At 45.2% G+C, this 27,241-nt stretch overlaps 3 protein-coding genes across 7 annotated transcripts; 2 read left to right on the forward strand and 1 right to left on the reverse strand.

Annotated features, from left to right (window-relative positions):
- Window positions 1-4,220: 4,220 nt before the first annotated feature.
- Window positions 4,221-17,103, forward strand: stk17b (serine/threonine kinase 17b (apoptosis-inducing)). 2 transcript variants are annotated; one of them, XR_013935912.1, is made up of 8 exons: window positions 4,221-4,784; window positions 10,143-10,355; window positions 11,993-12,131; window positions 12,469-12,595; window positions 12,843-12,891; window positions 14,390-14,569; window positions 15,233-16,221; window positions 16,290-17,103. XR_013935912.1 is itself a non-coding variant. In XM_080478745.1 (7 exons), exons 1-7 carry the CDS (start codon window positions 4,663-4,665, stop codon window positions 15,462-15,464), a joined length of 1,062 nt encoding a protein of 353 aa, XP_080334871.1. In that variant the 5' UTR covers window positions 4,221-4,662; the 3' UTR covers window positions 15,465-17,103. The 2 variants fall into 2 exon arrangements, 1 of the variants encoding a protein (XP_080334871.1); XM_080478745.1 differs by having other exon boundaries at window positions 15,233-17,103.
- A 19-nt stretch (window positions 17,104-17,122) lies between these two features.
- On the reverse strand, window positions 17,123-20,883 carry cUnh2orf69 (chromosome Un C2orf69 homolog). 2 transcript variants are annotated; one of them, XM_080478753.1, is made up of 4 exons: window positions 20,701-20,883; window positions 19,504-19,772; window positions 18,282-18,520; window positions 17,123-18,208 (listed from the first exon to the last, which is right to left on the reverse strand). In XM_080478753.1, the coding sequence occupies exons 2-4, from the start codon at window positions 19,723-19,725 to the stop codon at window positions 17,743-17,745; spliced, it is 927 nt and encodes a 308-aa protein (XP_080334879.1). In that variant the 5' UTR covers window positions 19,726-19,772; window positions 20,701-20,883; the 3' UTR covers window positions 17,123-17,742. The 2 variants fall into 2 exon arrangements, with proteins under 2 accessions (XP_080334879.1, XP_080334878.1); XM_080478752.1 differs by lacking the exon at window positions 20,701-20,883 and having other exon boundaries at window positions 19,504-19,962.
- Window positions 20,648-26,884, forward strand: ftcdnl1 (formiminotransferase cyclodeaminase N-terminal like 1). 3 transcript variants are annotated; one of them, XM_080478746.1, is made up of 6 exons: window positions 20,648-20,786; window positions 22,111-22,229; window positions 22,616-22,711; window positions 22,804-22,959; window positions 23,870-24,061; window positions 25,411-26,884. In XM_080478746.1, the coding sequence occupies exons 2-6, from the start codon at window positions 22,115-22,117 to the stop codon at window positions 25,845-25,847; spliced, it is 996 nt and encodes a 331-aa protein (XP_080334872.1). In that variant the 5' UTR covers window positions 20,648-20,786; window positions 22,111-22,114; the 3' UTR covers window positions 25,848-26,884. The 3 variants fall into 3 exon arrangements, with proteins under 3 accessions (XP_080334872.1, XP_080334873.1, XP_080334874.1); XM_080478747.1 differs by having other exon boundaries at window positions 20,654-20,893; XM_080478748.1 differs by lacking the exon at window positions 23,870-24,061 and having other exon boundaries at window positions 20,654-20,786; window positions 25,411-26,623.
- Window positions 26,885-27,241: the final 357 nt, after the last annotated feature.

The following is a 27,241-nucleotide window of genomic DNA, read 5'->3' on the forward strand; positions in this document are numbered from 1 at the left end:
GCTCGTCGGTCCGACAGAAAAGCTGCCGAGTTCCTGTTCCGAGCGACGGACTCGGCACTCTCACACACCTCGGACAGACGACGCCTGCTCCCGTTCTCTCATGGATGTAATCGCCTCCGACCCAGGAGGGTCAGTGGATGAATGTACGAGCCTCGAGTGTTTCGCCCGAGGAGGAAACTTTCTGGATGAGGGAAATGAAAGACATGGATGCTTGACGAATTATCAAGAGGAGTCATCTGATGTTGGCACCAAACTTGGCCTTTGTCCACCCGCGTACCCGATCAGGGTGCAGTGTGAGGGATTTTGTTCTTTTGTTTTGGTTTTTTAGTGCCTCTTGGGTTTTTCCGTCCATTAGGTGAAATGTCATTAAGGGGAGTTTTATTCCTTTGGAAAAGCTTTGACCAGGTATTGTGTGTCACAAATCAAAGAATGTGAAACTGTTCGGGAGCTTGGAATAAGTTCTGAATGATGACTGTGGGACTGAAAACAAACAAAAAAAAAAAATCCACGATGACGTTGTGAACGAGCAGAGGCCATCGGGGCCAAACGTAATTTTTGGGACTTTAGAACTTGTGGCCAACAAGTCCACGCCAGACAATAGTTGTTTTGTCTCCAGAAGCATGTGAAGAAACATTTCTCTTACTCTTACGTGCACAACCCAAACCCCCGAGGACCCCTCCCACTCACATTTTCTAAGGGGTGCATGCAAGAGTACACCTACTGTACAGAGTACCTGTTGGAGCTAGACCACAGGGGCCGAGATAGGGAGATAGACCCTCCTATTCCGCCCCCCCCCCCCCTTCTTCCCTCCCCTCCTCCCAGTCCAATAATGCATGCAGGGTCTGCCCGGTCAGCTCCGTGAGCCTCGCCCGGGCGGATGCTACTCGGTGGCGTTGTGTTATAGCTCGATATTGCATGCCGAAATAGTGCAACACACTGTCCTTACTAGCTTTTTTTTGCATGAGGATGCGGCTAATCCATTCGGACATTTAAAAAAAAATTTAAACTAAAAAAAAAAAAAAGGTGGGAGGGTGTGAGGGAGCTGGTGAAGGCGGTCGTGCGGCCTTATGCTGAACCTGACACTGTCATACCTCACCAGTAGGGGAGGAGGCAGGTGCTACCGTGGGACGACGTGCGAATGCCACAGTTTGCTTTGCCTATGACGGTGTACCGGCGAGTGCTTTGGCAGCATGTTCCTGAGACGTCGTTCTTTTCACATGTGCGTGTCTGCCTATCTTAGTAATAGGTCGACGGTTCAGGTTCGTCGCTCGCCGATGAACCGATAGGGCTGTTTTTGATTTTGTGAACCGTGAGAGCACATGTGTGTGTGTGTGTATCATGTGAGCAGTCCCCGTTTGTCTCTTTGTATATAAATGTATATGTCTGTCTGTCCTGTTGTGTGTATAAATATATATATTTTGCACCGAATGTACCAAAGGTTTGGGGGCTTGCAAAGTCAACCATTAGGCCTGCTCTGGATTTTAGTCTCACCTGACACAGCATCATCTCACGTTTGCTTTTGGGGGGAGGGGGGGGGGGGGGCAGATTTGTGGCATGGGCAGCAACGCTTTCACATTAGGACCTGCATCTCTGTTAACGAGGCTCCTGCGGTTCGGAGGATCAGTAAGACTTTTGCTTCACGTGCAAATGAAGACGTCTCTCATTTTTTTCCCCCAGTACATTTCTGACAGGACCCGGCTCCAGTTTTCAGAATTCCACTCTATGCAAAGCTCCTGTATGTGTGTCTCCATTTCACTCCAATGATTGTAATAAAAAGACAACAAATGGAAATTGTTGCTTAATTATACAAAGATGCTGACTTGTTGTTTTGGCAACATTCCAGAGCAGGAAGGTTCGACCATCGATTTCAGACTCTGTACCTACTTGGGATTTCATTCATTTGTCGCTCCACCCGTTAGAAATGTAAACGTACTCAATAGCTTTGATCACCGCGAGGCAACAGAAGCTTCATCTTCACCACCCGATCGCCAAATAGTGGCTGTGCACATCTAATACACGGACTCATCAGAAACCTGGCAGCTAATGACTGATCGCATGCTCCTATTTCAATCAACATGCAGATGTTTCACAATAAAATAAAGTTAAACTTTTAATTCCATGTAGTTTTAACTGATTCCTGATTCAAATCTGCCCAAAATCATATTGTTTTATTAATTTTTTTTTAATTTTCTCATGTCTCTACTAGGGTTAAATACACTCATCCCACAGTATTTCATAAAAATTAAATGTTATATTGATGTTATCATACCTCAGATATTACCTTTTCATGGTTCCATACTGAACAGCAGCATTTAATGCTTTAATGTTATAACTTTGAATGTTGTAGTGAAGAGAAACATCACACCCACTTCTACCAACATAATTATATTTTAATAAAAAAAAAAAAACACTGGTCAATTTCACAGTTGTGCTTGAGATTCTACAAACCGACCTAATCTGTTTGTTTTTTTGTTTTTAACATGTTTGAAGCTGGGATTAAAGAAAACGTTTTAATCTTGAAAAATGAAAAGCTGAAGAGCAGTTCAACTTAAAAAATAATGGCAGTGACAAATGAAGTTAAAATTGCTTATAATGTAGCAAAAAAAAACCTTTTTGAATTGCTTTAAAAGACTTTAACTTTTATATTGAACCAAATGAAATACTTTGTGGGGTTTTTTTCAGACTTTTTTTTAGTTTTGGGATATAAATGAACATCATTAAAAGCCCACTTAAATGAAAAAGTTAAGGTGAAAAAAAGTGAAAAAAATATTTAAGTGAGATTACATTCTCACTGGATACCACTATGGAAAAAATGTAAGATGCAAAAAACCACTACAAGCAAATCAGTAAAAATTGACTGATATGGCTAAAACAGAAAAAACATCTAAAAGCATCAACATGGATAAAACAACTAAACAGCTTAATTCATTTATAAGAAATTAAAAAAAAGTGGCTACAAAAGGTAAACCAGTGAAAGATTTACCTAAATGTCATTATAAATAGTCATGACGAGACATACAGTTCTTATAGATATAAATATACAACTTCCTGAGCTTTTCAGGCGAATATGAAACACCTTTGTTGTTTGTTTACACTAAAATGGCGTAACTGAAAATATATTTTTAAGAAAAGAATGCAGTCTCCTTACAATTCTGAAACAAAAATACAGAAACAATGCTGTTTCCATGTAAACATAAAGCATCTTAACCAGGGTGCATCCAGTCACTTTAAACTTAAAACATGATTATTGTTGTCCTGACAATGTACTTTGAGAAGTGGAGTGCTACCAGACATAACCTGTTTATTTTTTATTAAAACCTCTTTATTTCCGCCAAAACAAAGAGACAACTGAAAGTTATTGATAACCAGAAAGCATGTCGGGATTCTGTCACTCTATTTACTTTGAGCTTATATGCAAATTTGTGGATTTAAGTTGTGGTGAAATTCTGTACTTTGCTCTAAAAACTTCTCTGCATGTTACTCTTGATACTATTTGCTCATATGCAGCCATTTCAGTGATCAGATCGATCCATTCCTTTGAACAACTGAACAACAAGGAGTGAGTGAGTGAGTGAGTGAGTGAGTGAGTGAGAGAGAGAGAGAGAGAGAGAGAGAGAGAGAGAGAGAGAGAGAGAGAGAGAGAGAGAGAGAGAGAGAGAGAGAGAGAGAGAGAGAGAGAGAGAGAGAGAGAGAGAGAGAGAGATAGTTTTTGATTATAAAAAATGATGTCAAAGTTAAGTGGTACGGGCGGATCCATAGATAGATAGATGATAGATAGATTACTGTATTGATTTCCGGAGAGAAATTAAAGTGTCAGACCAGGCACAGAAAACAAAATACACACATAAAAATATAATACGATAGATTGCAAATTAAAACTGAACCTGAACTATAGCTAAGTTAAACGCTAAACGTTCGAACTAAGCACTATGCATGTGCAGATAAATGTACGCATAATCGTACATAATTTCTTTGTGTGCATATCTGTACACAGTAAATACACCAACAATTGATCTTGGCATACTTTATGGTAATCAGTAACTTTCAGTTGTCTCTCCTGAAGTACAGAGTTTATAAAGAGGATTTATTCCAAGTAATTTAATAAGAAGAAATCTCATGTTACGCTCCCCTCCCCTCTGGACGCGCTCGCGCTGCTCTTTTCAAACCGGCGTTCGTGCGTGTGCGCGGTGACGTGCGCCGTGACGTTGCGGTGACGTGTCAGTGTCAAACAGAAGGATGTGAAAATGAAGGAGAGTTCTGCTCTCAGACGCGCTCAGCTCGCTCACAAACGGCCGCTGCGCCTCCCCGCTCCGGTTTCTCTCTGAAAAAACAGTCGTTAGTTAGTTTGGGTACGGAGCAGTGTCCCTTCGAGCTCGGGAAAACCACTTTAATTCACTTTGGAACGGACCGCATCGCCAGCAAAGCTAAGTTAGCGTCCGTCGAGCTAACCGGAGGAGCAGCGGAGTGACCCGGCGGCAGGGAGACCCGGCCCGGCTTGACGTTACCATGTAACCGCCGCCGAGGCTACAGGCACCGACAATAGCGACCCTCCTAGGTTAGGTTCACCGTCCATTTGTTTTTGGTTTTTTTATTTTCCGCACTCCGCACACTATCCGGGCGGGTTTAACCGGCACCCGGAGCGGTAAAGGAAGGAGAGGAACGATGTCCCGGAGACGGCTCGACAGCCGCGGCGGACCGGCCGCCGGGCTGCTCGGGGAGATCCAGACCCCGATCAGCACCGAGCCCCTGGAGAGCCTGTACGACATGAGCGGGGAGCTGGGGAGGTGAGAGCACCGGAGACCCGCCGCACATGAAACCCGTCAAAACACCGAGTTACTGTCCGCTGAGAGAAGTTTTAGTCTGATAAATGATTGACATTATTGGCAGGAGGGAACCGTGAGGCCTCTTCAACAGACATTAAAGCTTTTTAATAAAGAAAACATTAGCCAGAATACTCCTAATTCATCATTTTAATTTGAAATTAAAACACATCTTGATTTTAGAAGGCAATCTAAACACTTTCGTCCTACTTTCACACATTCAGAAAATTATAAATATGATTAAACAGATCGGGATGTAATCAGACATTATGTGGAGCAATATGTGTTATCTGTCAACATCATAATAATTCTGCTGGCATGAGGATAAAGTTAAGCCCTGTATGAGGGGAGACCGTAAAGCCCTCGAGCTGAGATTATCTACTACTGCTTTATAGACATGGCTTTTTCATGTGGATATTATTTATACATGCAATAATGTTGTTTACTATTGTCAGAGCATTGTGATTTACGATAAATGCACTTGAGTAGATGGCGTTAATGTATTTGGAAATGTTCTTCTCAATACCAGTGCTGTTTCTGAATTGTGATCAGTTGCACTTTTTCCCCATATTTGAAATGTTGTTTTGAGTTTGTAGATCATGAACGCACCATGGATGGAACAAGTATCATTGAACTTGGGTTGATCATGGTGCCATTCTTAAATATTGCCTCATTTAGAGAAACGTCGGACTCGGTTGACATGTATACAGTCGAAGCACTGACAGTTGACCTCTTGTCACATCTGAACAACAGAAACATTTAAGAGGATTTACTTTTTTCTCCCTGAGACAAATGCGTCCTTTATTCATCCATTCATAGTGCCACACTGTAAGCTTTATTCAAGTCCCTTTTTGTCTTGTAGTTTGTGTATTTGCTTGACGGAGTGGCTCAGAAAAAGTTATTCTCTCTAGTTGGACCCTGGACCCTAAGCTTCAGTCGAACTGAGCGTGCCACAGTAGACCTTTGTCATGTGTTTGGCACAGTGTATACGAGCCATGGTAACCGCTGAGGGTGGATGATCTTATGTGGGAAAACCTTGAGGTGTGTTTGAAGTAATGTGTCATCTAGAGAGCACACTCTGTCACGCTGCAGGAGGAAGGAAACCAGCACATGTGGAAACCACACTTGAGAAAGCAGAAATGGCTCAAACCACTTCTGTGAATTTATTTATCTAAGGCGTTTCAAAACAATTTGTATTGACTTGCTGCATTTTTAAAACAAAAAGAAAAAAGTTAAAGTTCACTATTTTTTGTACTTTGATAACGTGACCTGTCACAAGTATTTCTTGCTGCTTTGTCTAAGTGGAACCATTAGTTTCATGATTCGGAATCTGTCAGTTGGTCATAATTAATCTCTTTAATTGAAGATACATGAGTGAACATGTTCTACCACAACACAAAATGAAATATTCTGTAAGAGGAGCGTTTGAGTGCTGAGAAAATGAGCACCTGTCGTTCAGTCCTGTTCAGCTTAATGTTTACAGTGCGTTCACCTCATGAAGGACGTCCTGTGTAAAGCTTTTCTTCGCCAAATGCCGGATATACTGAGTGAAAATGGCTTCCGAGAACTAGAGATAAAATGTAAACGCCACTGTCAGTAGGGTGTCATGGTTCATTGATGATAAATTTGTTATCGTGGTTTAAAAATCTACGGTCTCGTGTTGTATAGTTCAAGAAAAGCTTCACGTCATTGTGTGAACATGCAGTAATGTTGTTGAGTATTGCAATAACAATAAGCTTTGTGTTAAATACAAGCACTTAAAGAAGTGACATCAGTGTCTTTGTGTTTCCAGTTAACAGTGCTCTGTGTCTTGCCCCGTTGTTACACTCTTTATTAATTCCAGCAGAGTTTCAGAAGTAAAGCAATTTTGTGGTTTTGGGACATTTTCCCTCGATTGTATTTATTTCATTTAAAAAAAAAATTTGTGGCTCTGATTTCTGCCCTGTGGCCACCAGATGTGAAATACTGAAGTGAAACACAAACTTGAATATGATCAGATCCGTGATGCATTTTGTGTGATGTCTTTCTGTTCAGCTTGATTTTCTCTGAGCAGCTTGATGTATCTTGAGTGAATAATAGAGCCACTCCAGGTGAAAAACACGGCCCTATTTTGAAAGTCGGTGAATCACTGTGGTGACTGAGCCCTGTTTCAATGTTTCTGTTGTATTTGGCCCGACATAAATGAAATTGAGTTGAATTGAATTCAAATGTCAGATGAGGCCCGAGAAGTGCCGTCGAATTCACTCAGGAACTCATTGTTGGTTTTGTCGATCTACTCGCACATGTGCAGAAAAGCTCACCGTGCTGCACAGGTGTTAGTTCTGCATGTCTGAGAAAGCTTTCTGTTCCCTGTTCAGACGGAGGCAGAAGCAGCTTTTAATGTACTATTGATGTTATTATGTAAACTTGATGAAAATGCTGTGACTTCAATTAAAAAAAAATCCTGCAAACAGGGCCTGAGAGTTTAGCCGTGAGTCCTCTTTGTGTGACATCTGATTGGCCAAACGCATGGAAACCTGATCGTACATTGCACATGTTGATTTTGAGATAAAGTTTCAGTACATCGTGCAGACGTTAGAGTGTTTGAATTGCTGTTGTCACAGTCTTGATACCAAAGATAGCCTGAGATCATCTTGAGATGGCGTCAGAAATTTCACAGTTACATCTCACATTGTGACTGGGGCTATGATCTACGGCTCCTTGTAACCACAGAAAAGCCAAAGTCACACTGGTGTTCCACTTTAGTCTCATGGAGGTAAAACATTCTGTGGGAACCTTTGTAATATCACTTTTTGTATATTATTTTGGATTATTGAAGTACCTTGTTGTGGTTGTTACTCAACATTGTTTTGTTAAATTTACTGTTGTACCAAAGTTTATGAAATCACCTTGATCTGTGTATGAAGAACAATAGTGGTCAACAAGTGGTCTGAGACCTCCACAACCGCAAGTCCACCTCCAAACAAACTTAATCTGATTGGAAGATGAATTGAAACACCTGATTGGACCAGATGCTTAAAGTGAAACAACTGGATGATCAGTAAGATTATCTTGACATCAGCTGATATCGGTAATTAATTGGTACAAGACAAATCATGAGGCTGAGAGTTTCCTTCAGCTTCATAAAAAAAACAACTTTCCTCAGGTAAACTAGTTAGTAGATCCGTGTTCTCCGACTGAACGAGTCACATTACAATGGTCCATCTCTGTATGCAATGTAAGGAAGAAGTGTACGGCGGTGCGACGTCATGGTGTTTTGTATCGTCTGTTGGGGAAGTGACAGGAAGAGAGTCGCAGGTGTGTGTTGTATGACTGCAGGTGTGTGTGTGTGTGCATGAGTCAGTCATATGAAACCACACTTGTTGATGAATCTGAATCTGCTTGTTGACGGTGCGTCGGGGAGGAGCAGAGCCTTGGAGGAGCTCAAAAAGGAGCTGCGATCTCTCCGCATGTGATCGTGACGATCCCCGGTTGGTTTCTGTTGGCGTAGCTGATTTAGAGCCAAGAGCAAAGATTCTCTCACAATGTTATCTTTTGTCTGGGACAGCTGAAAATCTCAGTGTGTAAGGCGCATTATCTATGGTCTTGGTTCCAAATCAGTTATTAAGGACGACTGTTGTCATGGCAACCAAAGACAACCTGCGGTAACATTCTGACGGTGTCAGAAGTTTGTGGTGATGGTTGCTGCTGCTGCTGCTGCTGCTGCTGCTGCTGCTGCTGCTGCTGCTGCTGCGACCTGCGTCAACTAACCAACCAATAGAAGTGCAGTATGAGATGACGTACTGATCAACGCGAGGCTGGAGTTAAACCCAAATCGATGCTTTGTACCAACAATGGCAAAACGTGTCACAAAAATGTGGGATATGAACAAATACTTCTTTTGGAATTTCTCTCCAAACACATAAATGCCACCGGGGCTCCGTTTATGTTTTCCAACCGTCTCTTATGACGTTTTATTCTTGCGCAATCACGTCTACTCACACACGTGGTTGGCTGCGATTCAGCCTGCGTTTTCATCGTCCAGTCTGCACACAGCAAACTTGATGTATTGCCCAAAGTTTATTGGATCCATGTCGTACAGTGTGGCTGGCTGCGAACTTCTAAGATTGTTAAAATCGCAGTGTGTTTTGTGAACCTGACAGGGAGGAGAGACCTTTAACTCTGCACAGAACCCCCTGAAGTGGACGGGGATGTCTGGGGGTGTTACTTCTCCACCTCCCCATAATGCCACTGCGAAGGTTTAGAGCCAAGACTCTTATTTACACTCGTGAAGATTCATCAGAGTTTTAGGTGAACAGGAATCGTATCACAATGTTTTCTTAAACGTTTCAATCGTGCAAAGAGAAACCTCATCGTCTCCGGTTATCGAACAAGGATGTCTGTGAATTAAATGAGGAAGTCTGACAGAAACCCATTCAGGCAAAGAGAAAACATGCAAACTGCACCCAGAAATGCTTGAATTATCTTTTTGTGCGAAACGTTGGTGCTTTCCACTGCTCCACGCTTTTATAGCTGTAATCTGTAGTGTGGAAATATGTCCAACCTGTAGGTTTTGGTTTCTGTGTTTTGAAATAGTTCTGATTACATTTCCTGTTACCTTAAAGTGAAATGTTCATGAGAATCGGCCTCGAGCAGCATTATTGTGTTTGATAAAAACAGGAACCTGTGTGTGTGTGTGTGTGTGTGTGTGTGTGTGTGTGTGTGTGTGTGTGTGTGTGTGTGTGTGTGTGTGTGTGTGTGTGTGTGTGTGTGTGTGTGTGTGTGTGTGTGTGTGTGTGTGTGTGTGTGTGTGTGTGTGTGTGTGTGTGTGTGTGTGTGTGTGTGTGTGTGTGTGTGTGTGTGTGTGTGTGTGGCACCATTGTTGTTCTTTAACAGTGTGTAACCTTCACTCCTATTGCTTCTTGTAGAGCTGTTATTTTTGGATAATTTTTTTTCTTTAATGTTTCCTTTAGTTGTTGTCCTTGCAGCACCCACTGGGGAATAGTCTCAATTACATAAAGCAGCTAAATGCTGGAAGGTCTTTCTTGTGAGGGTGCGTGGGTTCAACCTCTGAGACTGAATTCAGAAAAAGAAAAAGTTTGTTTTGTGTGCTGCTGGCCTCGGTGTTTAGATCCAGCTCAGAAGATAAGCCTCCACCAAGGACTCTGCTGGTTACGGGTTGATGTAATGTGTATATATATTGCAGGTGATAACAAACGGCTCCTGCATGTTGTTCCGGCACATTGTGAAGACATATTATTATTATTTATGTGTGAGACGTCAGTCACTGTGGATGAAGGACGAGGCTTCTGTTGTGGGATCTAAGCTGTGTGTCTCTCGCAGGGGGAAGTTCGCCGTGGTCAGGCGATGTGTGGAGAAGGCCACGGGGAAGGTGTTCGCAGCCAAGTTCCTCCGAAAGAGGAGGAGAGGCCGCGACTGCCGGGCAGAGGTCATCCACGAGATGGCCGTGCTGGAAACGGCCCGCAACAACGCCCGGGTGGTCAACCTGCACGCCGCATACGAGACGGATCACGACATCGTCCTACTGCTGGAATTGTGAGCCTGTTTTGAGAAATCCTACGCCACAAACGCTCTGTGAGCGCTGTAGCAGCTCGCATGAGGGCGAAAGTCCTGTTCGTCCGGTCTGAAGGAGCCGCGCTGCATTAGCAGCCTTTTGATACAGCTCATTCTTCACAACAGGTTTATCAGGATGTGTTCAGACGCTTCAGTCCGACATCAAACTGCAGCTCCACATGGCCCCGGAGCCCACCGCCGCACCTTTACACAGGAATTTAATTAGAACATTAAAAAAGAAAAAAAACTTCAAATCCAGACAGAGAAATAAAACTGCAAGGTTAAACTCAATGCAGTGACTCTCTAACCGCACCTCTTCAGTCTTTGTAAAGGAGGATTAAGTCTGTCTTCTGAGCTTGTCACGCCTCAAGAAAGTTTTTTTTTTTTTTTTTTTTTTTGAAATCACCCAACCTAGTTAATGGCGTTAAAAAACCCCAACAATATTTAAAACTGCTGAGGTTGTCTGCTGGTTCTTCACTTTTAGTCTTTAGAGACACCCTCACACTCTAATATCTCTGAATGCTGACTGGAAATGAGTCTGCAAAATGAGATGCTAATTATGAAAATGACAACTCACAGACGGTAACCATTAGTGGGGCTGAGCCAGAAGTTTCCGGGACGGTCGACAGCCGGTTCCTTCAGCCGATCCAAGTTCTCAGCGATCACTGAAGGGGCAGCTGGAGCTGCTCATAAAGCTCTGCCAATTCCCACATCCCTCCACGTATCGTTTAGATGAGCTGCTTGTCCAAAACAATGAATTCTCTTTAGTGTTTTCATGCGTTTTAGCATTTAGCCGCTTTTTTATCTGTAGCTTTAGTGACGCCGCTCAGTGTTTGAATTGAATCATCGTGATTCTCACAGCTCCTGACCGATATTAAAACATGCTGCTGATGCTGCCATATATTGTTGTTACTTGCTGGTTTCTGTCATAAACAGCGCTCAGTTTACAGAAGTAAAAACTATCAGCTGAGATCATCAGATCAGTTTGCTGATTTGCTGACCTGTTTTTAGAAACGGCCTCGACCTGCTCCTCCCCATGTGTTCAGGACATCAGTCGATACTCGAGCTGCTCAAGTTGAATTTTCTAACGTAAAAATGCTTTTTGTTGTTTTTGGTGCTAAATAAATAGAATTAAATATAAATTGTGACTAGGAACTTTAAACAGACTGAAATCTGACATCTGTACACACCGAGCATGCTTGTTTTCCAACCTCGAATGTTTTTATAAAGAAAACCCATCTGAATTCGTCTTCCACAGACTTTTAATAGATTTTGGAGAAACTTAAATCCTTTCCAGAGAGAACTTTGCTGACTCAGGAGAACCCGGAGAGTCTTAAAACGAGCCAAAACAAACCTCAGATTAGAAGGTTTGGAGCGCCGCAGTCAGATCAGAGGGCACCGACACGCCTGACACAGATTTCAGGCTTCCTGCTGTGTGTTTGGCTCGCTGTGCCTCGGCGGGAAGGACGGACGATGTGTTGCCAGAGCGTGTGGGCTCTCCTCGCTGACCCTCTGGCTGTGGGTCAGCCACCAAAGCCACTGAGCCCTGCAGCACTCTGTCATTTCACCAAGCGTTCCCCGTTCTCTGTGTGACTGTGCTGCGTTTCCTCTCCACCCAGCGCGGCGGGCGGAGAGATATTCGACCTCTGCGTGAGCGACGAGCTGCTGCCGGAGGCTCAGATCACCCGTCTGATCAGACAAACGCTAGAGGGAGTCCACCACCTCCACCAGAGCAACCTGGTGCACCTGGACCTCAAGGTCTGCCCATTACTCACACCTTCAACACAAAGCTCACCCTCCAGTGGTCGCAGTCGTAGACGTTCAACTCACAACTCTTATTTCTCTTTTCCACAACACAGTCGGAGCCTGAATGAGGCTCCAAAGCAAAAGAGGGAAAAGCTTGTTTGGGACATTTCCATGAACTTTACATGTTTCAGCATTGCTGTTAATTATTGTTAGTGGCTCGCTGCGATGCGAGTAAACAAAAGAATCAAGCACTGTAAAGAGTGGTGCAGAGAGAGGGTCAGTCTGTGGACGACCATGTCTCGGTGACGTTCTCTCTCTCTCTTCTCTACACCCCCCCTCCCCCCTCCAGCCTCAGAACATCCTGCTGACCAGCCCTTCCCCTCCTGGAGACATCAAGATCGTAGACTTTGGCCTGGCGCGCAGGCTGGGCGCGGTCGGAGAGCTCCGAGAGATTCTTGGCACACCTGAGTATGTCGGTAAGATGAAGTGTGATTCACTCATTAGACTTTATGTGACACTTGGTGAGAGGATTCCGGCTCTGGTCACATGATCCTCCTCAGCAGATGCATGTCAGCTGCTTCTTCACCAATACCAATCGGTAAATGGGAAAATAACAAAAAAAACAAAGACACCTGAAGACGTGACCGGGCAGCGAAAGAAACGCCTTGTGAGTCACCAAGTGATGCAATAAGATTACTTTTCTCCTTCTTTTCTCTCATTCAGCTCCAGAGATCCTCAACTACGAGCCCATCACAACGGCCACGGACCTCTGGTGAGTCTCTCCTCCACTATCAGGACATGTGATCCAACTCTGAAGCAGACTTACTTTTACTGCCTCATTCAGTCTTCTTGAAGCTGTCTAATGTCAACCCAACCTTCTTCGTATCTCAGGCCGCGTTTCCACGACAACTAGGGCTGGGCGATATGGCCTAAAAATAAAATCTTAGATTTTCTCACAAAAAATTTAATTTACGATAAAAAAAAATGTTCTCAACGGGCTTCAGACAAACCTTCCAGCGTGCGACTCGCTTGTTGCACGTCTGTTGCCCCAAACCCAAATCGATTCCAGACATCCGACCATACTATTGCTTTTTGAGGAACAAACGTCTCGCTCTCGTTAGCGGTAGCCATCTTGTTGCTGTGTGTGCATTTCTGTGAGAGAAGCCAGGGGGCGCTACAGAGCTACAGAAGCTCGCGGGGCAAAAAGTGCGCCGTATCAAGAGAACAAAAAATGTCTTCTTTTTTTTTTTAATTGTCCGCAACAAAAAACTTGAATTAATCTAAAATAAAATCGACATATTGCCCAGGCCTAACGACAACATTTCAAGTGACAATGAATCGTTTTTGTGACCAAGTTGGATTGTTATTACGGTGACTGTCAAAATAAAAGTACCAAGTCCCAGGAGAACATGGACTGGGGATCACGACATTCTGGAGGAAACTTTGTTTTTCATTTTCATTGACTGAGCTCATGCACAACAACTAGTAACGCCGGCCGTGGTGCTCATGTCCACTAGCATTGCTTCAGAAAAGCAGTGTTTTCCACCGTTTCCATGGAGACTCGATGTTTACAGAGCCAGAGTGTTTTCAAAAGAGTTCCACCTTGGGAGCCAATTTTTAAAAAGTTGCGTTGCCGGTGGCTCTGAGCAACGTGAACAGACACCCAAAACGCCGCTCACTTGGCGCCGTGGTGCGACCGCGGCCTCAGTCAGTCGTCCTGACGCTGGTCCCAGTCTGTGTTTGGATTCACCAGCAGGTCGTACAGAAATATATAATCATTATAAAATCTGAGTGACGTCTTCAGATCACACCAAGAAGCTGATTTACTTTCTAATAGATTTTACATTTAAGCATCAGCAGCCTCACTTCCTCCTACTTTATATTCAGCCTCACACTGTTGTCTTCATTACATTCATGTCACACACACTTCTAATATTTATTGAAATAAAAAACATTTTCAGCTTTGCTCATTCCTGCTACATTGCAGTTGTTTTTGTATAAATTGACAGGAATAAAAAAAGAAGAAAAGATTCTAGTCAGCAGTGAATAATGTAGTGTGTGATTAAGTGTGAAGTGAGAACGCCTCTGACAAGACGGAGCAGGACGGAGCAGGACGGAGCAGGACGTAGACATAACAGACGGAGCCTGCAGATACACGCCTGCAGTTTGAGGCAATGCGGCTCATTTAGAAACGCCCGCAGGGAAATCAGTGCGGCGTCTCCCCGGATGCCGCCTCGCGGCTGATTGTGGACATTGTTCTGCCCCCTCAGGAGCGTGGGGGTCATCGCCTACATGCTGGTGACGGGCGAGTCTCCGTTCGCCGGCGACGACAAGCAGGAGACATACCTGAACGTGTCCCAGGTCACCGTGGACTACAGTCGAGAGGCCTTCTCCAGAGTGTCGGAGCTGGCCGTGGACTTCATCCGGAAGCTGCTGGTCAAAGTCCCCGAGTGAGTGCATGGGGGGGGGGGGGGGGGGGGTCTTTATAGCAGAACCCAGTCCTGAATCCTGATCCCCTAGAGGTCTCATTAATAAACACAAAATTCATGTTAAAGTGACGTGTTAAAGCTTCCAGGAGCTTCAGACTTCCTCGGATGGTGTTTCTGTCTTTTTATACTTTAATTTCTACGTTTTAGACTAAATGGAGTGGACGGCTTTTTTGTGTTGATCATTTTTTAAGACGACAGACAACTTTTATTGAGTGTAATGAAAGAAATCTAATTGTACGTCAAATTGAGTCAAACTCAGATTAACTAGGAATGATTCAGAAGTGACCATGTGATTGGTATTTTTGAAGCAATTCTAGTTTCTCAAATGTGAAGATTTGTTCATATTTAATACATTTTTTTTCTTAAAGTCCAGCTAATAAAGGAAAAAGTCCTTATCTAGGTATAGTTAGTTAGTTCTTGGTGATTATGAACTAAAACACTAATTTGTTTTTAGTGCACAACATTCAGTAATACCTTCACCCTCCTTCCTGGTTAGTTAAGGTTGCAGTACCTCTTTGCGCCACAGGGTGGTGAGAGGCAGAAAGCAGCTGTTAGCAGCTGTTGGGAGTGACCTGAGGTTTGCTGAGTTGGATCTTCACGTTGCGGGACTCTGTGTTTCCACAGAGACCGTCCGAGCGCCGCGGAGTGTCTGAGCCACCCCTGGCTGTGGCAGCAGCTCTGTCTGAGCCCCGAACCCGCCGCCACTCGCCCCGTCCGGGAGAGGAGCTGCGGCGCCAAGTGGGCAGCGCCGCCCGAAGACCTGGAGGACAAGGAGAACTTCCTGGAGTCCCCCCACTCGCACGCCAAAAGGTTCCGCTTCGACGAGGACGCGGCGGCGGGCGGGGCGGGCTTCTGAAGCATCCTCCGAGTTTTTAAACGTCTTTTACGCCTGCGGGAAGCCGACCGCGCGCCGCCGCCACTAACCAACCCATCAGCACTCAAAACCAAAGATAACCAGCGGCGGGCGGGCTGGACGCTTCCTCTCTGCTAACGCCGCGTGTCTAACCTCAAGTATTTAATTCCTCTCATCGCACCGTGGACTTCTGCAGGAACAGGAAGCCTCTGTGTCCCGCAGGCGAGCTCCAGGGCTTTTAGGGAACTCTATGCAACACCGCCGCGTCTCACTTGTTTGCTGGGGACGGGGGACGGGGACGGGGGTCACTCTGGAGGACGACACACCAGAACATCACGTTCCTCTGAGGTTTCCTCCTGGTGGCGTTCAAAGCTCAGGTTTAGCTAAAGCCCCCCCCCCCTTTAATGAAAATCTTTAACTGTGGACAACATGTAATTTGACACCAGCCTCGCTGTCTTCAGGGGCGGTGCTGTCCTTGGACCAAATAACGTAAAAGTGAGATGCTCCAGCAGGAGTCTGAGGGTTTAAATCAGCTCAGGGTTTCACATCCAGCACTTTCTCTTCAGGACCAGTAGTCCCTCCGTCACTCTTAAGAAAATAAAAGCATAAAGCAGTGTTATTTGTTCTGCTGAGGGGCCAAAATAAAAGGTTTATTAAGCTCGTTTTCTATTTTTCCAGATGATTTCTAAGTCCAGATTTTGTTTGTCCACTTCTAATCATTCTTCTGATCTGTTAACAGGCTGTAAACCTCCCCGGAGACGTCAAGCGTTTGTAATTTGACATCAGCCTCGCTGTTGCCGATTTTAGACTTTAGCCGATATAAGCCAGAGGCTGGTGTCAAATGACAAAAACGTGATGCTACAGGTTGGTTCAGCCCAGTTTTTCTTTCTGACTAAGTCGTGTTTGAAGTGTAAAAAAAAAACATTCCGCTGCAGCTTCCTCTTCCTCTTCCTCTTCAGCACTTAATAAAACGAGGAGCTGCTTCTGAAGCCTCGTCATTCCCCACGGCGTTCTCCTACCCGGTGTTATTATTGTTCCTCTTATTTATGTGCTGGACGTAGACGTTTTAATATTTTACTGTAAATAAGGTGTCTTATGAAGAAGCGGAGTGACGGCGTTATTTAAAGTGACAGGATGCTCTTGTGGGACATGAGTTTTGTTTTGTCAGGAGGAGACAGGAAGGCGAGTTCAGTGTGAAGGAAGTGAGGAAGTGGAAGTGTTGGAAGGATTAAATGGGACGGTTCGATGAGGGAGAAGAGGAAGTGATGAAGAGTTGAGGTGCGACTGTCTCCCGTGTTTTAGTGAAACTGATGCTGGACCAGCAACTCATCCTGGAAACTGGAACCTCTGTGTGTGTGTGTGTGTGTGTGTGTTCGTTCTGCCCGGTGATGTCAGTGATGTGTCGCTCGGTGTCGGTCTCCTTTGTCCCGCCGTCACTCAGACTGACTCGCCTCTGTGTGACGTCCAGACTTCATCTGGGTTTTTACCCCCCCCCCCTCCTTTTTTTTTTTTTAATCTATGAGCATTCTGATCGCATTGAAACGACTAAAAGACAAGATGTGTATTGTGATCAGCTGCAGGCTAATATGTAGGCGTCACAACGCAGACTGAAAAAGCTCATTAAAGATTGTAGAAAATAGTGACTGTGTGTTTGTTTTGTTCTCACTGCTGCCCCCTGCTGGTCCCTCAGAGCCAACCACCCAGAACACAGAGATCTGGACAAGCAGCCGTTTATTTCTGCATGTGGAGGTTTTAGAAAGCGAGCAGGAAACAGAGGAATGACTCAGAAGTTACATTCAGCAGAGTGCAAAGATGCAGTTCAAGCCTCACAGAGTAAACATGTCAACAAAACAACAGGTTACCGTAGCGACGGGAGCAGGGAGCGGCAGGTATACGTATTATACATGTAATGCAGATGATCTGCCACCATGACTCGGCATATTTCTACACACCTGATGGGTCAGTCAGATAATTAGATAAAATACTAAAGTTCTATGTGATAGTTGGAGAGAAAAAAGCACTTTTTATGATTTTAAGTTCTTACTGATGGCTCAACATATTAAAAAAAAATTGTGAAAACTTAATTTGTGCACTAAGCAGATGAGTTAAATCTCTGAAATTGCGTAATTTCAATCAACTTTGATTTCTCCCTCGGCGTGATCAGACTGAGGTTTGAATTCACACATTCATCACGTCGCGTTTCAGCCGTTAAAACGGTCTCGTGAATGAAACGTTGGTCTGGATGGAAACATTCAGCGCGTCTGAGGCCCGGCGGGCCGATTCAGAACTCCTGCAGGACCCTGAAGTGATTCTGGATGGAGGCGGGCTCGTCCTGGAAGTGCAGCTTGTTGCTGGGACACGCCCCCAGCTCCTCCAGCGTCCGGACGAAGTGGGCGTGCTCTCGGCCCACCCAGGCCCTCATGGGGTCGCACACCTCGTAGGGCGTGACGTGGGCGTGGATCGACACCCCGCTGGCCGCCAGCGACTCCAGCACCCGCGCGTCCGTCACCCAGGTCTCGCTGCCCCCCGGGTGGCCGCCGTCCAGCCAGAACATGTCCGAGATCCGCCCCGCGAATGGCGCCATGGCGGGGTCGGCGTGGGCACCGGCCAGCTCGTACGCCACCTGGTTCAGGACCACGCAGCCTTTGCTGAAGCCCACCAGCGCCAGGGAGAAGCCCGGGGGCACGCTGTGGGGGCCGGGGGGGCGGGGCAGGTGGGCTTGCTGCATGGCGTGGGTCAGCAGGGCTCTGCGGGACACAAGACGCAAACTTGAACCGTTGCCACGGGAACGGGAACCGCAACCGCGGGTCGAACGCTGACCTGAGCTGGCGGAGCGCTCCGACCTCCTCCGAGTAGCCGCTGTGCTCCGGAACCCCGAACACGTTGCTCTCCACGAAGTTCTGGTAGCAGCTGAACTTGTGCAGGTACATGCGAGACGCCCGCACCACCCACACGTGGCGGTCCGGGAAGCGGCGGCCCAGCAGGAGGGCCACCTCCTCCAGACTCCAGGAGAGCCAGCGGGAACCTTCAGGCTGCACAGACATCTCCTCCTGGAAGTTCTGCACCAGAACAGCGAGAACAAGGATCCAAAGGTTCGTATAAACTGTTTGTGGGGCTGCAGCTCCCTCTAGTGGTACGCACAGGGAAAAGCCTCTCGATAACATTATGATTTGAGATCAATAAAAACATTTAAGTAAATCATATTCTGTGTTTTCTTAATAACAGTGGTCTTTCTCTCGGCTGTCACTGAAACATTATAAAACCAATTCAAGTCAAATACTTGAATTGGGGAGAAGTGATCAGTGTGAGCTGAGACTGCAGAACGAGGCCGGGTGAGATTTTCATTCGTTTTAAAGAACGTAGGGAGTTTCACTGAAGACGATAACGCCAAGTTGCTCTTTAACAAGTTACTGAAGCAGTAAAATCTCCTGGGAATGTGACGAGTCTTTAAACCTCCTTTCTCAGTAAACTCCACTCGGATCTCATCCTGACAGCTGATTGGTCCATGTGGGACTTTTATCAGTCCTGACCTCTCGACCCCAAAACCAAACCTGGAGATTTCTCCACTCGTGATGCTGCAACAACACGTCACACAGGAACGTGAGAATGTGTCGAAAATGAGACGATTTTATCGTCTTATCCATTTTAAATGTTGTGCTGCAGTGAGAAGTTTACATGTTCTTCCCCTCCTACAGTCCAAACACACAGAGGACATTTGTGTCTCTACGTGTCCTGCAGTTTTCATACAGAAGGAAATCATTCGGCATCGTCTGAAGATGGACAAATAATATTAATTTGAATTACTTCCAGCAGATTTTTACTAATAAAGCTGCTTTTTTTCTGCCCTGGATGGACTGTCATGTTTGTGATATCCAAACTGTGGGTTGTCTCACATAACTGTCAGTAATTCTTATTTTAAATGGGGATAAATATCAATCACAGAAAGGCTGTTCGAGGCTACGCAGAAGCTCTGCGTTTGCGTACGGAGTATAAATTGGGTTTAATAATCTTTGGGTCGACTGACACCGCCCCCCTCTCTCACCTGGATGTCCCCGTGGAAGAACACAACATGCCGGTCATCCTCCTCCTTCTCCCCGGTGTGAGGCCGCAGGAGCAGCAGGTCGTTCTCCCGGTTCGGGCCGTGTCCCGGCACCGCCAACAGCTTCTGCAGCCGCCCGCGGAGCGCATCCCCGCCGTGCCCCGGGAGAGACGTCATGGCTACGGCTGCGGGGGTTCGCGTCAGGCCGCTGTTAGCCGTTAGCATCACGGACCGTCTGCACAACCAGGCCGGATGAAGCCTCGCGGAGCGGACTGAAAGCAAACATCACGGCCCGCCTCACATTGTGACTCTTTCCTTATAAATAAACACAATTTACTGCGCTGGGACGGCTTGAGGGCCTTTATTGTCCACGACGAGGCGCTGTTCGTCAAAAACACCCCGAACTCCGCAGACTTCCCGACGGATAAACCAATCGCCACTGCGCATGTCCGTCTGCAAAGACTACATTAACAACAAGATCATTCACTCACATGTTTGTCCCTTTGCGACTTAATCAAAGACTACATAATTGACAAGAGCATTCACTCCCATGATTTACCGTTTGCGACAGAATAGACGGGAGCGTTCAAGTCCATATATATATATATATATATATATATATATATATATATATATATATATATATATATATATATGGATATAAATAGGCACGACTTTGACTGCCATTGTCTATATCTGTGTGTGTGTGTGTGTGTGTGTGTGTGTGTGTGTGTGTGTGTGTGTGTGTGTGTGTGTTCATTCTTCTTTTAATATATGACCTGAGTATCATTTGAATCATATAAATATGATTCACTTAACTATTTACAGATATAAGAATATTGAGCAAATATAAAAAAAAATTCAGATATCCAGCACTTATTTTTCATTTTAAGTTAAAATGAAATTGTGTATTTGTATTAATTAACAATGCATATTTATTTGGTGGCATGCAGTTTAGTTATAAAAGTCTTAATTACATACACTTGTTCAATTTGTGACCAACCAGCAAAACAGATCCGTTATTAAATTGAATATGATATATAGTTTTTTAAAAGTTATTCTAGCTCTCCGTACGTCTAAAGCCTAACGAAGCCGATGTTTGGTTGGTGAGGGGGGGAACTATCTTGCTCTTCCTGGACCGTATTTCATCTTTGAGTACCGTGCTCGCTGTTTAACGTGTTTGCTCTGAAGTGAACTCACCGCAGCTGCTCGTGCAGACAAATCTCTCGGTTTGACTTGTTTTTCTTCTCCTTCTCTTCCACAGCCCAGCTGCCACGTCAACACAAGTAAGCCCCGGGGCTGTTGGCTCCTCTCACATGTTCTCTGAGCAGCATTGGCACGGATCAATACGGAGTAACGAAGAGGCAGGACTTTGCACCTGATCTGTAACGAAGTAACAGAAACAGCACACACACTTAAAAACCTCCCCCAGGCTGAGCTGCACCACTTTTATAAACTGTTAAAGTCTTACACGTGGAGTTTTATTGGCTATAAACAGTCATAAAGGTGTTCTGCTTTTTTGTTGCTGCAGAAAAGTGTAGTTCCTTCCATTGCCTTCAGGTGGCATTAACTTCTAATGCGTCCCTGTAAGCTTTACAAATACCACATATACCCACTGGGTGGCAGCAGTGAGTCACACATTCTCAGCTCTCGTTGAATATCAAAAGCTCCGTTTACGTTTCACGTGAGAACTCATTTGGAGTTTTCATTTAAGAAAAGTTTTATTTGTCATTTTTGCATGATAACATTTTGGAACAATATTAAATCGACAAAAATCACCATTCTTATCTTAACACTTCTCTGAATTGTAATATTTATACTGGCTAAACACCGGATTTTCTCCATCTACTTATTTATTGTAATGTCTGCATAGAAAGTTCCCTATATTTTACTAATTAGCAGCATGATTGGACCAAAGCCATGCAGTCACGTGGACTTTTTGTATGTATCTATATATATATATAAAATATTTTCCAGAAAATAAGATCCATTTTGTGTTTTTTGTGTTGTTGGCCATACGACTTATTAAGTCGCTCGTATGAAAGCAGAGTCACAATGATTCACAGAAGCTTCTAAAACTCGTAGCTTCACGTGTTAACTACATGGTTGTCGGCGCTTTTGCCGTTTCTGTGTGAACGAATCTCTTTTTCAAAACGTTAAATGTGTAAATGTGAAACTCTTCTGAAAGGAAAACACAAAAATGATGCGGCGTTTTATTGGAGCTTTAAATCTTTCATCTATTGGTCAGAAACAATATAAAAGTGCTCGATAGGAATTCTGAATGAGGAATAACTGGGAATATGCAACGTGTTTTGTTTTTGGAAAATGTGAGTTATAGTCAGGAAAATAAGATTTGTATAATGCTGTATATGAATGCTGACTTTGTTAAATAATTATATCAGCGCTTTATGGAAAAAAAAGAAGACAAAAAGTTATAAAATATGTCTTGTATTTAAATTGACATTTATTTGTTACTCAAACGAAATGGAAAATTGCACGTTGTTGACCTGATTGATGAGATCAAACGATTTACTGAAGTTTTCTTCTCTTCTCTCTGGGTCGTCGTCACACGTCATCGTCTGGTTGTTTTCTGTCTGACCGTCTCTCCAGCGTCATGGCGTCCAGCTTGGTGGGCAGACGGCTGGCGGCGTGTCTCCTCAACATCTCCGAGGCTCACAGGACGGACCTGGTGGAGACGGTGGCCAAGGCGGCGCTGTACGACACCGAGGGCAAGTTCACCAAGCCTCCAGTCAGAATTTTATCTGATTTATTTTAACTAGAAATTGTGAAACACGATTATTTCTGGTCAGTTTTGCATTTTACTAAAGAGTTTTTCATGTATATACTTCATACTTCCTTTATTGGGTTTTATTAACTACTGACTCGTTTGAAATCTACCAGAGTAGATCTTGAACCGTTTGCTCTGACGCCAGTTTGATCTCGGCTCATCTTCAATGTTGTTTCTGCTCCTCTGCAGAAATTAGTTTTTCATTTTTATACTGTTTAGTCGGTTTAACGGATCGGATCGGAGCCTGTTGGGATTCTTATGACGTTACATACACAACATGGTCATCGTGATGAGATTCTGCTGCTGTTTCCTGTCGTCACTGAGCAGGTGTGAGACGTGAGGGCGCCACTGTGCTGAACATCTTCAACGACCAGGACTACAACCGCTCCGTCATCACCATCGTGGCCAACGTCGACTCCCTGGGTGAGAAAAGCAGAGATATAGTGATGAAAGAAAAGAAAAGAAAGCAGTGGAGGTCGGTCCTGGGTCGCTCACAGCGTTGTGATGTGTGTCAGGGGACGCCGTCCTGTCTGCGTGCGAGGCGGCGTGCGGGCTGATCGACCTGAGCGCCCACAGCGGGCTCCACCCCTGCATGGGCGCCGTGGACCTGGTGCCCATCTACCCGCTGGGGGAGGAGGTGGGGGCGGACCGCTGTGCCCAGGAGGCTCGAGGTGAGCCGCTCGAATGAGAACTGCTTACGACCGAGAGTTTTCCCAACGCGGCGACCCCTGGTGGCAGTTCTACGGAACAGGAACAGGAGGCCGAGGCCCCGTTTACACGTTTCAAGTGAAAACAAATCGTTTTGACCTTTCGGTTTCGGGTTTACGCGGCGACATTTGAAAACAATGTCTTGTTTCCAAGGAAGTTATTCTTAAATAAAACTATCAACTGTTCCAGCTGGTGCTTTGTCCTCACCCATATTTAAAGGGGCCAGAGGCCATGATTGGGGCGGGCCAGAGTCCAGAGTGCGAGGTCCCGATCAAGGCTGCCTGCAGCTTTAATTATTATTATTGGCTTTATACAAAATATTCCATTACCAGCCAATATTGCATGATTTGTTACTCCATGTACTTGTATACACACTCTGTACTGTGTTGCCCTTCTCTCTGTCGGGTTTCTTTTGTTGCTGTGTGGCTGCAGGGAAATCAAGATCCAGTATGTACGTCCAGACGAGGACGGCACGAGCATTAAACACGAACCAAAATAGCATTTTCCCTCAGCTGCAGACAGTGTGTGTGTGTGTGTGTGTGTGTGTGTGTGTGTGTGTGTGTGTGTGTGTGTGTGTGTGTGTGTGTGTGTGTGTGTGTGTGTGTGTGTGTGTGTGTGTGTGTGTGTGTGTTGTCCTCTCGCGTTCACAGTTTACCAGCTGACTTCGCCTCCATGCTGATAATGAGCAGTAACTGAGCATGTGGCGCTCGCTCTGCTAATCTGTGTGATTGCAGATCGTTAATTGGCAGACTCACGTGTGTGTGTGTGTGTGTGTGTGTGTGTGTGTGTGTGTGTGTGTGTGTGTGTGTGTGTGTGTGTGTGTGTGTGTGTGTGTGTGTGTGTGTGTGTGTGTGTTTTGTGTGTCGGGCCCAGCGGTGGCCCGGGGGCTCACGGAGAGGGTCCGGGGCTCCAGCGCCTTCCTGTTCGGCTGGGCGGACTCCCCCCTGCAGCGGGGGCTGGCCCAGAGGAGGAAGGAGATGGGCTGGTTCAGGAAGAGGCGGGGCCTCCTGCAGGACATCAGGTCAGACGTGGGACCGCCGCCACAGAGGAGGTTCGGCCTCACAGGTGAGCGAGAGAGGAGGAGGAGAGAGGAGGAGAGAGAGAGGAGGAGGAGAGGAGAAAGGAAGAGAGAGGAGAAAGGAGGAGGAGGAGAGATGAGGAGAGAGCGAGGAGGAGGAGAAAGGAGAGAGAAGAGGAGAATGGAGGAGGAGAGGGAGGATAAAGGAGGAGAGAGAGGATAAAGGAGGAGAGAGAGAGAAGGAGAGAGGAGGAGGAGAGGGAGGAGAAAGGAGGAGAGGAGAGGAGGAGAGAGAGGAGAAAGGAGGAGAGGAGAGGAGGAGGAGAGAGAGGAGAAAGGAGGAGAGAGGAGGAGAAAGGAGAGGAGAGGAGGCCGGGCCGCCTGGATCGGAATCCGCTGGGAGTCTTGACGCCCTCGGACCACATTGTTGTTATTGTTCACCGACTGAGCACGTGCAGAAGGACTAGTCACTCCGGTCGTGGTCCACATGATCAGTGGCAGCATTTCAGAGAAGTTGCGTTTTCCCCCTCGTTACCATGGAGACAGAGTTGGACGGTTTTCTTCACGTGTGTGAAAATGTTATTTTACACTGACAAACAGGAACTAAAAAGCATCATAACTTTTTAAAACTTTGAAGAAAAAAGGTCGATATTGAAACGTCACAGTGAAAGTAGAATGTACATCAAATGTACCATTGTTTCGGTATCATGGTACCGATCATGGTACCGATCATGGTACCGATCATGGTCATCATAATGGTTAAATATTGTGATCATGGAAAATTTTTTTGTTTGCTTTGGCTTTTATTTGGTGAATTTATCTTCTTAAAAATCAGAATTGCCAATATTTCTAGACCTGAATATACGGTGAATAAGCTATAATGGAAAATCCACTTGTGTAAAGGCTCAGCTATGCTCTGAGTACTGACAAAAGTACATACGTGTAGATTTTATACTGCATTTCCATTCGTCCAGGAAGCGCGGCTCTAAATCAAGATACAGGACAAATAGCATAAGTAGAAGATCGCACTGATGTTTGGTGTTGAAAAAGAAAGAAGTGGCGGTAGTGGTAGTCTTTGAGGTGGTTAAACACCTCAAGGGGTTTTTTAATCTCAACACTGTCCCCCCAGTGGTTACCACAGGTACTGCAACACTGCTACGAGAAAGTAATGCAGCTACAGAGATGAAGCTTCATGCGAATCCAACATGAAGCATTACTGAGGCTTTACAGGTGTGACAGGTACTTTCCTCAAAAGACTCTTAATTTGCACTCTTCCTTCAGCAATTCAACAATTTGATCGCATCTGCCGTCGACTAAATTGCCAGTTTTAGTGAAATTTCTTAAGAGTGAGACGACAGACAAAAAACTAAATTCATCCTCGTGTGGTTTCCTGCAGGCGTCGGCGCCAGCCCGTACGTCATGAACTGCAACGTCACGATCGACACCCAGGACATCGCCGTGGGCCGTGGCATCGCCGCGGCCATCAGGGAGTCGACCCCGGGGGGCCTGCCCGGCGTGCAGGTGCTGGCTTTACCACACGAGGGCGCGGTTGAAATCGCATGCAACGTGGAAAGCGTGAATGGGGTGGCGCCCAGCGAGCTGACGGAGGGGACGCCGTGGCCGTCCTTCAGCATCGACGGTCAGCCGTACTGTCACGCCCCGGCCGCCCTCATCACGGCGAGGGTCGCCGAGCTGGCGGGGAGGCACGGCGTCCGCGCCAAGGGGACCGCCCTGGTGGGCTTCACGCCGCACGAGTGCAGGGCTTTGGCGGAGTTGGCGATATCTCAGGGGATTAGCGAGTTCTGGAAAGAGCAGCACAGGATCAGGATGTGAAAGTAAATGGAAACCGAAGCTACCTGAGGAGCTAAATGCTAATCGAGCCCCGCTGCAACTTTTACATGTTTAGTAATTTTTTTAAGATAAGATAAGATAAGATATCCCTTTACTTATCTCGCATGTGGAGAAACATAACATAATTAACATAATTTATTCAAGTAATTCACTTAATGCTTTAACAAATGTGCGACTTTCGCTAATTAGCTTGTTATGCTAATCTAGAGAGACTGAATTCACGCTTTAGTTGATTGTGGTTTGAATCGGTTTCGAGTTTTAAAGTGATCAGTAAATTACGACCTGGTAATTTTTAAGTTTTCATTTCTTTAAGAATTGTTTGCAAACGACAAGCGAGTTCAAACTTTCCAGTTTGTCAGTTAAAACTTATTCTTTAGCCTAGCATTACCCTTTCACATGCTACTATTCTTTGTAGAAAACAAAAATAACTTTTAAAAAACGACCCTGAGCTTCAGCTTTGGAAACACAAAATCAAATGTCAGATGAAGTTTTTATAAATGAGCTCTTTTGGTTTTGGTTTTAGTACTTCACATTGCATGTGGTGAAATTAGCTTGTTAACAAGCCGTTAATTCAGATTTTTAACCATAATCGTACATGAAAAGATTGATTGTTTGTTTAGTCTGTTTATCAGGGTGAATCACTTCATTAAAAAAAAAAAAAGATGATTATTACTATTGCAATTTAGCTCCTGACATCTGTTTTTTTTAATGTATTTTGTAAATTAACATCATATAAAATTACTGTTTTCTTTCCAACGAAAGCTTTTCTTTGTTTATTTCTCCTCCCAGCTCAGCTGCAGTCAGATATTTAAAGTGGTTTTCTCTGCTCCCCGTGAAAAGAGAACAAAATGAATCCACCGGGGCAGCATATGGCGGTCCGTGAGACGGCACTTTTCCTCGTGTCTGTGTGTCATTTCCTGTTTGGAGTCGACGGGGGCACTTGTGTTTACTGATGAGTCTCCTGCTGATGAGCCTTTTCCCATCGTTTTCCACCGTCAGCCATCTGTGTGAGACAAACCAAAAAAAAAAAAAAAAAAAGGGGGGTTATTTATATCCGCACTCGTGCTGGATCTCCAGAGAAACATCTGTACAAACGTTTCATGACTCCTTCAGTTTTATTGTTGAACTGCAGCGTGAGCGGATGCGGAGAATCGACCTCTGTGTGTCGTACACCGAGTTTGGTGTCCTGGTGGAGGACAGGTCAAGAATGAAGTGGGGCGAGATGATTCCTGGCGTTTCTTACATAAGGAAAGGCAGAATGCGTTGACTAGCAGAGGGCCGGGATGCGTTATTGTTCAGACCGTGGGTACGATGCATCTCAGAGCCGCGAACAATCTAATCTGCATACATGACGGCTGCTAATCCGTTACGCTGTT

Source organism: Lipophrys pholis (genome assembly GCF_963383615.2).
Source record: "Lipophrys pholis genome assembly, chromosome: 13".
Taxonomy (NCBI): domain Eukaryota; kingdom Metazoa; phylum Chordata; class Actinopteri; order Blenniiformes; family Blenniidae; genus Lipophrys; species Lipophrys pholis.